At 44.4% G+C, this 14,406-nt stretch overlaps 1 protein-coding gene across 2 annotated transcripts in view; it reads left to right on the forward strand.

Moving 5' to 3' along the window:
• The window catches only part of LOC145361565 (guanylyl cyclase C-like), a 126,698-nt gene that overhangs the window by 52,351 nt on the left and 59,941 nt on the right, over positions 1-14,406 (forward strand). For both annotated transcript variants that reach the window (XM_080217398.1, XM_080217397.1), the window contains exon 6: positions 7,910-8,006. In XM_080217398.1, the coding sequence (XP_080073524.1) occupies positions 7,910-8,006 (97 nt within the window). The remainder of the gene's footprint in view (positions 1-7,909; positions 8,007-14,406) is intronic.

Consider the following 14,406-nt stretch of genomic DNA (forward strand, 5'->3'; position numbering starts at 1 on the left):
ATATCCACCGGTTCGCCTCTATCTACCGCACTAGTCACATTCTCATAGAAATCCAATAAATTCGTCAGACACAACTTCCCCTTAATGAATCCGTGCTGCGTCTGCTCTATCAAACCATTCTTTTCTAGGTGCCTCGCTATTTCTTCTTTGATGATGGATTCAAGCATTTTCCCAACTACAGACATTAAACTAACCGGCCTATAATTCCCTGCCTTTTGCCTGCTACCTTTTTTAAACAGCGGCGTAACAATAGCCGTTTTCCAATCATCCGGCACTTCGCCGGAATCCAGCGCAGTTTGGTAAATAATCACTAAGGCATCCATTATCACCTCTGCCATTTCCTTCAGAACCCTGGGATGCATTCCATCCGGTCCTGGGGACTTGTCTACCATGAGTCCCGTTAATCTATCAAGCACTACCTCTCTAGTGACAGTAATCGCAGAACGTGCAGACTCCCATCTGGTTCCCTTTAGGATGTCCTTTAGGAAAGGAAGGGTTAGTTTGGAGGGATGGCTGCACTGTCAGAGGGATAGTTCTGAGGGAGTGCTGCATTGTTGGAGGGATAATTCTGAGGGAAGCACTGCACTTTCGGAAGGGCAGAACTAAGAGAGCACTGCACTGACGGAGGGCCTATTCTGAGGGAGCACCGCAGTGTTGGAGGGGCAGTACTGAGGGAATATTGCAATGTTGGAGGGGTAGCATCACAGGAGTGCTGCACTATCAGAGAGGCAGTACTGAGGAAATACGGTATTGTCAGAGGGATAGTTCTGAGGGAGTGCAGCACTGGCGAAGGGATTATTCTGAGGGAGGCACTGTACTTTGGATAGGGCAGAACTAAGGGAGCACTGCACTGACGGAGGGTCTATACTGAGGGAGCACTGCAATTTGGAGGGGCAGTGCCATGTGAGTGTTGCAAAATTTGAGAGGCAGTACTGAGGGAATACTACATTGCCAGAGGGGCAGTGCCACAGGAATGCTGCAGTATCAGAGAGGTAGTACTGAAGAATTGCTGCATTATTGGAGGAGTGGTACTGAGGAACAGCTGCATTTCACAGAGGCAGTATTAAGAGAGTAGTGCATTGTTGGACATGCTGGTCGCGAGTTTCTGACTGCACTCACCCCAAGACTGCAATCCCGCCTGAGATCAACTGATCTTAGCATGACCTACCCTCTCTGCCCACTACGATTCCTGTGGTGAGCAGGAAAAGAAAATTCCGACCACTGTTTTTCAAACATAATGTTAAAGAGATGGAAGAATCTTCCGAAATAGGTTGTTAGATTCTACCAATCTCACCTCTTTTCACTATTCACCAGTCCCACATTTTGAGTGAGGAACCGTGCAGTTAGAGAATTGGGCTTCAGCCCCTACCATCTAGGGGTCATCATTTACTTGCCATATAGTTTGGCTCCTTAATAACACAGATCCCATTTGGCTCCTTAATAACACAGATCCTGTAAACAGTAACAGTTCCTGCTGCTTCCTCCTCCAAAAGAAACTCACAAATAAGATATGCCACGTTCTTATTTCTATTCAGTGAAAGTCAATATTGAATAATTAAAAGTTATGGATTTAAGCAATGACATGGAATGTGAAGTTTGCTGAATTTGCATAATGGCAAAGTTCCTAAACCTCTGCTGTCCAGCTTGTGAATGTCTCCTGGAAATTAACACTAAGTGAGGTTATTTTACAGCAACAACTTCAATTTATAAAGTCCATTCACTCTGACACCTCCCATTTGAGAAAGATGATGGACATGCAGCAAACAAATCCATTTCAGATGGGGCGTGTCCATGTGATGCACCTTGGCTGAAGGCTGATGAGGGCAATACCTGAGTGACAGGCTGTGCCAGAAGTCCCGCATATGAAACCACCAAGTATCATTGTGGGTTGTTGTTTTTGGCATTGGCATTGACTCCTAGTGTGATAATTGATGCCTAGGGCCGAGATGAAGCCTTACTTCTGATTGTGTCACAGCTGGGTATGTCTCCTGCTCTGCTCGAGACCACAAAGAACTACAAAAGGTCATGAACGTAGCCCAGCCCATGACACATCCCATCCATTGACTCTGTCTACACTTCCCACTGCCTCGGCAAAGCAGCCAGCATAATTAAGGACCCCACGCACCGTGGACATTTTCTCGGTCACCTTCTTCTGTCAGGAAAAAGATACAGAAGTCTGAGGTCATGCACCAACGACTCAAGACAGCTTCTTCCCTGCTGCTATCAGACTTTTGAATGGACTTACCTCGCATCAAGTTGATCTTTCTCTACACCCTAGCTATGACTGTAATACTACATTCTGCACTCTCTCCTTTGCTTCGCTTTGAACAGTATGCTTTGTCTGTATAGCGCGCAAGAAACAATATTTTTACCGTATACTAATATATGTGACAATAATAAATCAGATCAAATTGAAATCATGCTTGGAAGCATCCTCAAAGCGGAGTTTTGACATCCTATCAATCGTCCAGCTTTTAATGTAACGAAATGAACCAAGATTCTTTACGAGAGCATTACTATACAAAATTTGACACCAAGCCACACAAGGAGATATTAGTAGAGGTGACTGAAACCTTGCTCAAAAAGCTGGATATTAAACGAGGGAAGAGAACTGGTGAGATTGGACAGGTTTAGTGAAGGGATCCCAAGTGACCTTGGCAACACTAATGGTGGAGCGATGAAAATAGGGATATACAACAGGCCAGAATTGGAGGAGTGCAGAGGTTTGTAGGGCTGGAAGAGGTTAGAGACATGTAGGGGCAAGGCCATGACAGGATTTTAGAATGTTGAAGTCAAGGAGTTCTGGACGGAAAGCCGGTGTAGCTCAGTGAGCACAGGGGTGATGAGCGAATGGGAATTGCTGGCAGTTAGGAAATGGAAATACTTCAGACCCCAACCCATGGAGTGATTTGAATTCACGTGAGAATACAGATCCCCGGTGAACAATACATTCAGATTAATGTGTTAACAGCTTTGAAAATATACACAGAACCCAAAATTTATGGGCTACTTATGGCATTGAATTGATTGTGTTGGCAAGGTAACGCTGCTGCCTTGTTTTCCAAATGATAGTCTGCTTATTAGTCCTCAGCAGACATTCAACTTGTCAACATTTCTTGCCATTCGGCTCTACACTCTGCTTTCCACCCTCAGTAAAACAGTTCCTTCTGAATATGTTCCAGGTAAGGAACAGCTACATGACACAAATACTTGCCTCTGGTTCCGGCCTTTCCCCACAACTCAGCCCCAGTGGCACCAATCAGGCTGCTTTATTGACCCTGAACTAAGTTCATAGGTCATTTCCTTTGCAGTACAGCCAGGCCTATCTTTCTACGTTTGCTCATTGCACAGCACCTCCTGATTGTGAAGGGATCTACTTCTAACATGGAAGTCTCGATGACATTGTTGATTCTCTACCCACGCCTAGTGGTGCACAACATAGGCTTTCAACTGATTCCATAGGAAATTTTACCTGGAACAGGTCACTCATCCGTCGCCAGAGGCTTAATGCTTGAAAGATGCCACTCCATGCCAAGGATGATCGTGATAAACTTCAAGATTTGATTTGATTTGATTTAATTTATTATTGTCACATGTACTAATATGCAGTGAAAGGTATTGTTTTTTGCATGCTATACAGACAAAACATACCATTCATATGAGGCAAGTGCGAGGTGGTCCACTTTGGTAGGAATAATGGTAGGAAGGATTATTACTTACGTGGAGAAAAACTGCAGCAGGCGACGGTGCAGAGGGACCTCGGGGTCCTTGTGCATGAGTCGCAAAAACCCAGCTTGCAGGCGCAGCAGGTGGTCAGGAAGGCGAATGGGATGCTGGCCTTCATCGCGAGGGGGATTGAATATAAAAGTAGGGAGGTCTTGCTGCGGCTGTATAGGGCATTGGTGAGGCCGCAGCTGGAGTACTGTGTGGAGTTTTGGGCGCCGTACTTACGCAAGGATATTTTGGCCTTGGAGGGAGTGCAGAGGAGGTTTACTAGGCTGATGCCGGAGTTGAGGGGGTTGAGCTATGAGGAGAGGCTGAATAGACTAGGCTTGTACTCGTTAGAGTTTAGAAGAATGAGGGGAGATCTCATTGAGATGTATAAGATGATGAATGGGATGGATAGGATAGAGGTGGAGAGACTCTTCCCGCTCAGAAAGGACAGTAGGACTAGGGGGCACAGCCTCAAGATAAAGGGGGGGGGGCAGTTTAGAACGGAGTTGAGGAGGAACTTCTTCACTCAAAGGGTGGTGAATCTCTGGAATTCTCTGCCCGTTGAAGTGGTGGAGGCTGCCTCGCTAAATATTTTTAAGACGCGGGTTGATGGGTTTTTGATAAGAGAGGGGATTAAGGGTTATGGGGAGAGGGCGGGAATGTGGAACTGAGCCACGACAGATCAGCCATGATCTTGTTGAATGGCGGGGCAGGCTCGAAGGGCTAGTTGGCCTACTCCTGCTCCTATTTCTTATGTTCTTATGTTCTTATGCAAGCTGTAGCATTACAGTCATAGCTAGGGCGTGGAGAAAGATCAACTTAATGCGAGGCAGATCCAAACAAAAACCTGATGGCAGCAGGGAAAAAGCTGTTCTTGAGTCAGCTGGTGCGTGTCCTCAGACTTTTGTATCTTTTTCCTGATGGAAGAAGGTGGAAGAGAGTATGTCTGGGGTGCGTGGGGCCCTTGATTATGTTGGCTGCTTTTCCGAGGCAGCACGAAGTGTAAACGGTGTCAATGAATGGGAGGCTGGTTTGAGTGATGGACTGGGCTACATTCATGAGCGTTTGTAGTTTCTTGCAACCATGGACAAAGCAGGAGCCATACCAAGCTGTGATACAACTAGAAAGAATGCTTTCTATGGTGTATTTGTAAAAGCTGGTGAGAGTTGTAGCGGACATGTCAAATTTCCTTAGTCTCCTGAGATAGTAGAGGTGTTGGTGGGCTTTCTAAACCATAGTGTCAACATGGGGGGCCCAGGTCTGGTTGTTGGTGATCTGGACACCTAAAAACGTGAAGCTCTCGAACATTTCTACTTCGCCCCCATTGATGTAGACAGGGTCGTGATCTCCACTATGCTTCCTGAAGTCAATGATTATCCCCTACATTTTGTTGACACTGAGGGAGAGATTATTGTCATTGTACCAGTTCACCAGATTCTCTACCTCTTTCCTGTACTCTGTCCTGTCATAGATTGAGATCTGACCCAAAACGGTAGTATCATCAGCAAACTTGAAAATCGAGTTGGAGGGGAATACATCCATACAGTCAGAGGTGTACAAGGAATATAGTAGAGGGCTGAGAACACAGCCTTGTGGGGCACTGGTGTTGAGGATGATTGTCGAGGAGTTCTTGTTGTTGCCTATCCTAACTAATTGCTGTTTGTGGGTTAGAAAGTCTAGGATTCAGTTGCAGAGGGAGGAGCCAAGCCCCAGGCCATGAAGTTTGGAGATAAGCCTTGTAGGAATAATGGTGTTAAAGGCTGAGCTGTAGTCTATAAATAGGAGTCTGAAATAGGTGTCTCTGATATCTAGGTGTTCCAGGGTTGATGTAGGGCCAGGTAGATGGCATCTGCTGTGGACCTGTTGCAGCAATAGGGAAACTGTAGTAGATACAGGCTGTCTGGGAGGCAGGAATTGATTTGTGCCACGACTAGCCTTTCAAAGCACTTCATTGTGATGGATGTCAGAGCCACTGACAATAGTCATTAAGGCACACTGCCTGGCTTTTCTTTGGTACCGGCATGATGGTCATCTTCTTGAAGCAGGTAGGGACCTCAGATTGGTGTAAAGAGAGGTTGAAAATGTCTGCAAATACTCCTGCTAACTGACCCACACACAACCTGAGTGCTGATATAGGTACCCCATCTGGGTCAGTTGCTTCCTGAGAGTTGACTACTGAGAAAACTGCTCTGACGTCAGCAATGGGGACCTTGGATATCGGTTCATCCGAGGCTTCCAGGATGGGGAAGTGTGCCCTTGCTGGCCTCTTGTTCAAAACAGGCACAGAATGTCTTGTGTTCTTTGGGGAGGCCACAGGATGGAATAGGCGAATGGAATTTAATGCAGAGAAGTATGAAGTGAGGCATTATGATCAGAAGAATGAAGAGAGACAAACAGAAAATAAAGGGTACCATTCTAAAAGAGGATGAGGGAGAGAGGGAGCTAGGGGCTTATGTGCACAATTGTTTTAGGTTGTAGGGTTGGGATTAGAATGAGAAAGAAGTTAAAAAGATATCCAGGATCCTGGGTTTTATAGAGGCACGGAATTCTAAAGTAAGGACAATATGAAGGTTTTATCTATGCTGAGCATCACCGTTCAGGAACAATGTGAAGGCTTTAAAGGAGACATGGAAAAGATTTAAGAGAATGGTCCCAAGGATGAGAGACTTTAATTAAGTAGATAGATTGGAGAAGCTGGGGATGTTTTCCTTCAAGAAGGGAGGTTGAGAGGAGATTTATTAGAGGTGCTCAAAATCAAGAGAGATTTAGTCAGATTTGATAGAAACTGTTTCCATTGATGGAAGGATTAAGAGCAAGAGGATATGATTTAAAGTGATTGACTGAAGGAGAAGTGGCGACATAAGAGAAAAAGGATTTTTAAGCAGTGCTGAGTTAGAATCTGGAATTTTCTGCCTGAGGATGGATAGAGACATATTCAACTGTGGCTTTCAGACAAGAATTGAATAATTATCTGAAGTGAAAAAAGTTGCAGGTCTATGGAGAAAAGGCAGAAAGTGGGAATAGGTAAATTACGCTCCCAGAGACCCAACTTGCGCATTTTGGTTTGAATGGCCTTCTTCTGTGTTCTAATCATCTTATAATTCTGTGAAAACAGGATTTCCTTTTGGGACCTGTCCAATTTGGATGAGAGAATTTGCATTTCTGGATGAGTACCTAAAATTCCAGACTGTTGCAATACAAAAATCTGTCTTTTTTTAATTCATTGATGGAATGTGGGTGTCTCTGGCTGGCCAGCATTTATTGGCCATCCCTAACTATCTTCCATTTCACAGCATTTGAGAGTCAAACACATTGTTGTGGCTGTGGAGCTACGTGTAGGCCAGACCATGTAAGGACAGCAGATTTCTTTTCCTAAAGAGGATTAGTGAACCAGATGGATTTTTATGACAATCAACAACGGTTTTGCGCTCAACAGTAGATTTTTAATTCCAGATATTTTTATTGAATTCAAATTTCACCATTTGCCATGGTGGGATTCACAGCCAGGTCCCCAGAGCATTTCACTGGATTAGGAGTCCAATGACCATTCCATTGAATGCAGTTTGGGGGTCTGTGTACCTGTGCAATCTTATGCCTGATTGCTATCCAGCGCCTCCTGCTGGGAGATATGTGAATGTATGCTGTGAAGGTGGGCTTAGACTTGTCTCTGATTCCTCCCACCCAACAGCTTGCTGTCCACGAAGTGACTTGGTTCTCAATTGATAGCACCCTGGCCTCAGAGTTGGAAGGTTTACATCACACTCCAGAAATAAACACACCATCGAGTCTGATTCTCCAGCACAGTACCGCGGGTGTACCACGTTGTCAGAGATTCCATCTTCTGGGTAGGATGCTAAACTGAGCCCCTGCTACTCCTGTAAAAGACCCCATGTCACTATTTTGAAAATCACAGATTCTCAGAATTGTTAAGGCACAGAAGGAGACCATTCGGCACATTGAGCCTCCACTGGCTTTCCAAACTAGCATTATGACTCTGTGTCAATCGCCAGCTGTTTCCCCATGCCCTTGTGAGGGATTTGCAAAACTAATTTCTGTCCTTCAAATGTCGCAAAAAAAATCATCTGGTCATAATCACTTAGCTGTTTCTGCTCTTGCCTTATTCTGCGGTGTCAAGGAGGGAAGCATCAGAAAATAACTAATATTAATCTAACTGTCTGTTTATTTTTTCTCACAGTGATCATCATCTGCGGGACAAGCAGTGACGTTGAGACATTAGTAGATGGAGCTACCTTGGACAAAGATATTGTCATCATCCTGGTAGATCTGTTCAAGTAAGTGCCACATCTTTAGTTCAGAAAGTTATGAACATATGAATAGGGACAGAAGTAGGCCTTTAAACCTGTTTGGCCATTCAATAAAGTCATAGTTTGTGTTGAGTTCCATATTCCCCATTCACCCCCAATAATCTGATTCCTTTGTCTAAGGTGCTCCAGTTCCCTCCCACAGTCTGAAAGACGTGCTAGTTAGATGCATTGGCCATGCTAAATTCTCCTCAGTGTATCCGAACAGATGCTGGAGTGTGGCGACTGGGGGATTTTCACAGTAACTTCATTGCGCTGTTAATGTAAGCCTACTTGTGACACTGATAAATAAACTAAAAAAACGAAACTAAAGCTAACAAGAATCCATCTACAAAACCAAATAAAAGCAAAACATTGCAGTTGCTGGATTCTGAAACAAAGACAGAAAACGCTGGAAAATCTCAGCAGATCTGACAGCATCTGTGGAGAGAGAATAGAGCCAACGTTTCAAGTTTGGATGACCCTTTGTCAGAGCTGAATCTATCTACCTCTGTCTTAAAAATATCCAACCCTCTGTGAGAAAAAAATTCTCCTCATCTCTGTCCTATAAGGCAACGCCTAATGTTAAAACAATGATCCCCTAGTTCGGACTGGCCCACAAGAGGAAACATCGGCCAGGGTTCTCTGATCTCAATCGTCCTGCCATTGCTGTCAATGAGAATGGAGAATTTGGCGCACAATCAAATCTCCGTTCACTGCAGCGAGACTGGAGAATCCCAGACGCAGGTGAGGTCGGACAGTTCCGGCTATCCTGTGAATGTCCACCTTGTCAATGTGGGGATTGGGTTGCTGAGAATATGAGCAGATTCGATCGGCTAAATGGCCTCCTTCTGCATTGCAATGATTCTCTGGCCATTCAGGACCTTATGTACTTCAATCAAATCATCCCTCATTCTTCTAAATTTTAGTGACAACAAGGCCAGCCTTTCCAACCTATCACAGAATCAGAATCATAGAATACCACAGTACAGAAGAGGCCCTTTGGCCCACAGAGTCTGCGCTGACGCATGAAGGGCCCTGACTTGCTCACCTAATCCCACTTGCCAGCACTTGGCCCATAGCCTTGAATGTTATGGCATTCCAAGTACTCATCCAGGTATTTCTTAAAGGACGTGAGGCATCCAGCCTCCACCTTCCTCCCAGTTTTTCTTCAAATCTCCCCTAAATCGCCTACCTTTGACTTTTAACTTGTGTCCCCTTGTAACTGACCCTTCAACTGAGGGGAACAACTGCTCCCTATCCCCCCCTGTCCATTCCCCTCATAATCTTGAACACCTCAATCAGGTTGCTCCTCAGACTTGTCTGCTTAAGAGAAAACAATCCAAGCCTTCTGACCTCTCTTTATAACTTAAATGTTCCATCCCAGGCAACATCCTGTGAATCTCCTCTGCACTCTTTCCAGTGTGATCACATTCTTCCTATAGTGTGGCGGCCAGAACTGCACACAGTACTCTAGCTGTGGCCTCACCAGAGTTCTATACAAATTTCTGCTTTTGTAATCTGTACCCCGATTAATAAAGGAGAGTGTGCCATATGTCTTTTTCACCACCCTATTAATCTGCCTTTCCACCTTCAGAGATCTATACAAACACTCCAAGGTCCCTTTGTTCTTTGGAACTTCCTAGTGTCTAACCTTTCATAGTATATCTCTTTGTCAAATTACTCAGGGTTAAATTCCATCTGCCACTTATCCGCCCATTTGACCATCTCGTCTATATCTTCCTGTAACCCAGGAAACTCAACCTCACTGCTCACCACCCGGCCAATCTTTGTGTCATCTGGAAACTTCCTGATCCTACCCCCCACATAGTCATCGATGTCATTTACAAAGAACAACCCAGCACGGGAAACAGGCCCTTCGGCCCAACGAGCCCACGCCGCCATTTCAACAAAGCATTTTCCTACACCTACCCTGCCCCGTGTATATTTGAATGGTACTCCTCATGTAGCCAGATTCAGGGGAGAATAGTGTACGGTCAATTTGGTACACCAATCAGCCTAAGAGCACATCTTTGGGGTGTGGGAGGAAACCGGAGCACCCGGAGGAAACCCACGCAACCACAGGGAGAATGCGCAAACTCCCACAGACACAGGCCCAAATCCACGTATCTGCACAGCTAGCAGTGATAGTCACTGAGCTGTTGTGGTGCCTGTCTGCTGGTCCAGGATTAAGCACATACGACGACACGAAGTACTAGGCCACTCTCGAAACCTCCAAGAGCAGCCCACACACGACCACCGTGTGCATGCCCCTCGTTTGACAACAAGGTGGACCGACACCTGTATTTATAAAAATGATGAACAATAGGGAGCCCAGCACAGATCCCTGTAGTATGTCACTGGTCATTGGCCTCTGGTCACTAAAGCATCTGTCTGTCATCACCCTCTGTATCCGAGCGCTATGCCAATTATGAATCCACCTTATCAGATTACCCAATATCCCGCATCTTCGGAAGACAACCCGCTCGTTCCAGGTATCAATCTAGTAAATCTCCTCTGAACAGCCTCTAAATCATTTACATCTTTCTTTAAACAAGGAGACCAAAGCTGGACACACTGTTCAAGATGTCTCACCAATAGTTTGTATAACTGAAGCATAACATCCTATGTTTATGTTCAATTACTTTCGTAATGAAAGAAAGCATTCAATAGCCTTCTTGTTCACATACTACACCTGCATAATAACTGTCTACGATTCCTGAACAACTAAATCCCTCTGCACTGTAGCATTCTACATTCATTCTTCATTAAAGGAATATTCTGCCTTTTTACTCTTCCTGCCAAAGAGAACAACTTCACATTTTCCCACCTGTCACCTTTTTGCTCACTCAGTGAACCTATCTATATCCATCTGCAAACTCTGTATGTCATCTGCACAATATACTTATCTAGCTATCTTTGTGTTGTCTGCAAATTTAGCTGCCATGCCTTCGCTCCCCTCATCTAAGTCAACAATATAAATTGTAAAATGTTGAGGCCCCAGCATAGACCCATGTGGGACATCCTGCCAATCAGACAAACATCAATTTATGCATATTCTCTGTTTTCTACCAGCCAGCCAATCTTCAGTCCAGGCTAATATGTTATCCACTGCATCATGAACATTTATTTTTTGCAATAACATTTGAAATGACACATATCAAATGCTTCTTGGAAGTCCAAATACAGTACATCTGCAGGCTCTCCTCTATGCACAGCGCACGTCACTCCTTCAAACTCCAGTAAGTTGTTTAAACATGATTTCCCTTCCGTAAAACCATGTTGACTGTTCCCAATCACCCTGAGCTTCTCTAAGTGCCCAGTCCTAATTTCTTGATTTTAACACCTTTTCCATGACAGATATCAAGCCATAGAGGCATAGAGGTTTACAGCATGGAAACAAGCCCTTCGGCCTAACTTGTCCATGCCATGCTTTTTTTTGCAAACTCCTAACCTAGCCCCAGTTGCCCACATTTGGCCCATTTCCCATCTTACCCATGTAACTGTCTAAAACACTTGTTAAAAGACAAAATTGCACCCACCTCTACTACTACCTCTGGTGCTTGTTCCAGACACTTACCACCCTCAAACAGTACTGCACAGTACAGACCCTTCAGCCCTCGGTGTTGTGCCGAGCTATGTCCAAACCCAAGCTCAAGCTATCCCCTCCCTATCATTCTGGTGTGCTCCATGTGCCTATCCAATAACCGCTTGAGAGTTCCTAAAGTGTCCGAATCCACTATCACAGCAGGCATCACCCTAACACTACCCCAACCACTCTCTGCGTAAAGAATCTACCTCGGACATCCCTCCTGTATCTGCCACCATGAACCTTATAGTTATGCCCCCTAGTAACAACGACATCCACCTGAGGAAATAGTCTCTGCACGTCCACTCTATCTATCCCCCTCATCAGCTTATAAACCTCTATTAAGTGGCCTCTCATTGTCCTCCAGCCTAAAGAGAAAAGCCCCAGCTCCCTCAACCTTTCCTCATAAAACCTACCCTCCAAACCAGACAACATCCTGGTAAATCTTCTCTGCACTCTCTCCAATGCTTCCACATCCTTCTTATAGTGAGGTGAACAGAACTGCAAACAATATTCCAAATGCAGTCTCGCCAAGGTCCTGTACAGCTGTAGCATAACTCCACAGCTCCCAAACTCAAACCCTCTTTTAATAAACGCTAAGACACTATGAGCCTTCTTCACGGCTCTATCCACTTGAGCAGCAACCTTCAGAGATCTGTGGATATGAACCCCAAGATTTCTCTGCTCCTCCACATTCCTCAGAACCCTGCCGCTGACGCTGTAATCCGCATTCAAGTTTGTCCTACCAAAATGAATCTTAGACCTATAATTTCCTATCTTCTGCCTCCCTCCCTTCTTGGATAAAGGGGTTATATTTGCTACTTTCCAGTCTGATGGAATCTTTCCAAAATCTAGTGAATTTTCGAAAATTAGCATGCTATCTCATTTGCTCCCACTTTTTAAGACCCTAGGATGAAGTTCATCAAGACTCAGAGACTTGTCAGCCCACAGCTCCATCAGTTTACTCAATACTGCTTCCCCAGTGATTGTTGATTCCTGGCTTGGGTCACTATCTGTACAGAGTCTGCACGTTCTCCGTGGTTTGCGTGGTTTTCTCTGGGTGGTCTGGTTTCCTCCCACAGTCCGAAAGATGTGCTGGTTAGATGCGTTAGCCATGCTAAATTCTCCCTTAGTGTATCCAAACAAGCGCCGGAGTGTGGTGACTCAGGAATTTTCACAGTAACTTCATTGCACTGTTAATGTGTGTCCACTTGAGACACTAATAAATAAACTTTAAACTTTATATTCCAAGCCACCTTCCTCTCATACTCTAATTACTTGCTCCAAATTTACCTTTTAGTCATTTTTGCCATTATTCTCACTGACCGTAAGATGTCTGTAAGTCTCTTTGCCTTTTGCCATTAAATGTTACATCAGGCACAGCACTGGATAGAAAGACAGTAAACTCCCTCTGAGCTGTTCTATCAAACATAGAAAATTTACGATACAGAAGCAAGCATTTTGCTCATTCTCACTGTAGCAAACACTCCCAGAGCAGCCACAACAATAGACAAAGAATGTAACTCTGTCTACGCTCTCTTCATCAATATGAGGAAAGGTTAGAACCGTTCTCCTTGGAACAGAGAAAGTTAAGAGGTGAACTACAAGAGGTTTTCGAGATGATAAAGAGGTTTGGATTGAGTAATTAGAGCAAAACTATCCTTAGAGATAATTGATTTAAAATTATTTGCAAGAGATCTAGAGGGGAGATGTGGAGAATTATTTTCAGTCAGAGAGTTGCCAGAATCAGGAACATTTGACCTGAAAAGGTGGTGGGCATTTATTCAGTCATGATATTAGGGTGAATGTAGTAGTGGACTCCAGTATTAGATATAATATGGTACATTCTACTTCATGTGTTCGGCTGGACTGGAGGCCGAAGGGCAGGTAACACATGTAAGAGAAGGTTGTAACCAGGCAGGTTGCGGAGATATTGCAATTGTGTGAACTTGTTCTGTTATGAATAAAGTTGGTTCACAATGATGATATTTGTCATAAAAACAAGACATATTCCACAAATAACTTTACAAGGGGGCTGGACTGTTGAATTTGAAGATGAAGAATTTATATTATGTTAGGTTACGGATAAAAAGCTGATATATGGGGCTGAATTTAATGACCCCCATCACAGAGAGGGTGGGGCTGGAAAATGTGGCAAGCCATTCAAAAGTTCACTTCAGCGGGAATGGAAAATCCCACTGGTGGAAAGTGCCACCCATGGGATTAAACATAATTGCACTTTCAAAGCCAGCACGGCCGTAAGAGGCCTGGACAATTTACTGTGTTGTTTCTTTGATTCTATGATTATAACACACTGCACAGGCACATTTCATCATCTTTTTCTTACCCAATGTCAGCACATAACCAAATTTGTTGAATTCACTTTGACAATCTCATAGGCAGTTCAACCCTTCAAACCTGCTCTGCCATTCAATTAGATCAAGGCTGATCTTTCCCTGGTTTCAAATCTACCTCCCTACCTGTTCTCCATATCCCTCTAACCCATTTTTCTTAACAAAAATATATCTACCCCCTTCTCGAAACCATTTTATTATTCAGACACACCGCGCTATGGGGCAGCAAGTTCCATAAATTCTCCGCCCTCTGCAAGAAGTAGTTCTTCCTCATCTCAATTTTAGATCTACTGCCTCTCAAACTATTCATAGAATCCTAAAGTGCAGAAAGAGGCCATTTGGCGCATCAAGCCTGCACCGACCATAATCCCACCCAGGGCCTATCCCTATAACCCCATGCATTTACCTAGCTAGTCACCCTGACACTAAGGGGCAATTTAGCATGTCC

Source organism: Carcharhinus amblyrhynchos, chromosome 35 (genome assembly GCF_965287045.1).
Source record: "Carcharhinus amblyrhynchos chromosome 35, sCarAmb.v2.hapA, whole genome shotgun sequence".
NCBI lineage: Eukaryota > Metazoa > Chordata > Chondrichthyes > Carcharhiniformes > Carcharhinidae > Carcharhinus > Carcharhinus amblyrhynchos.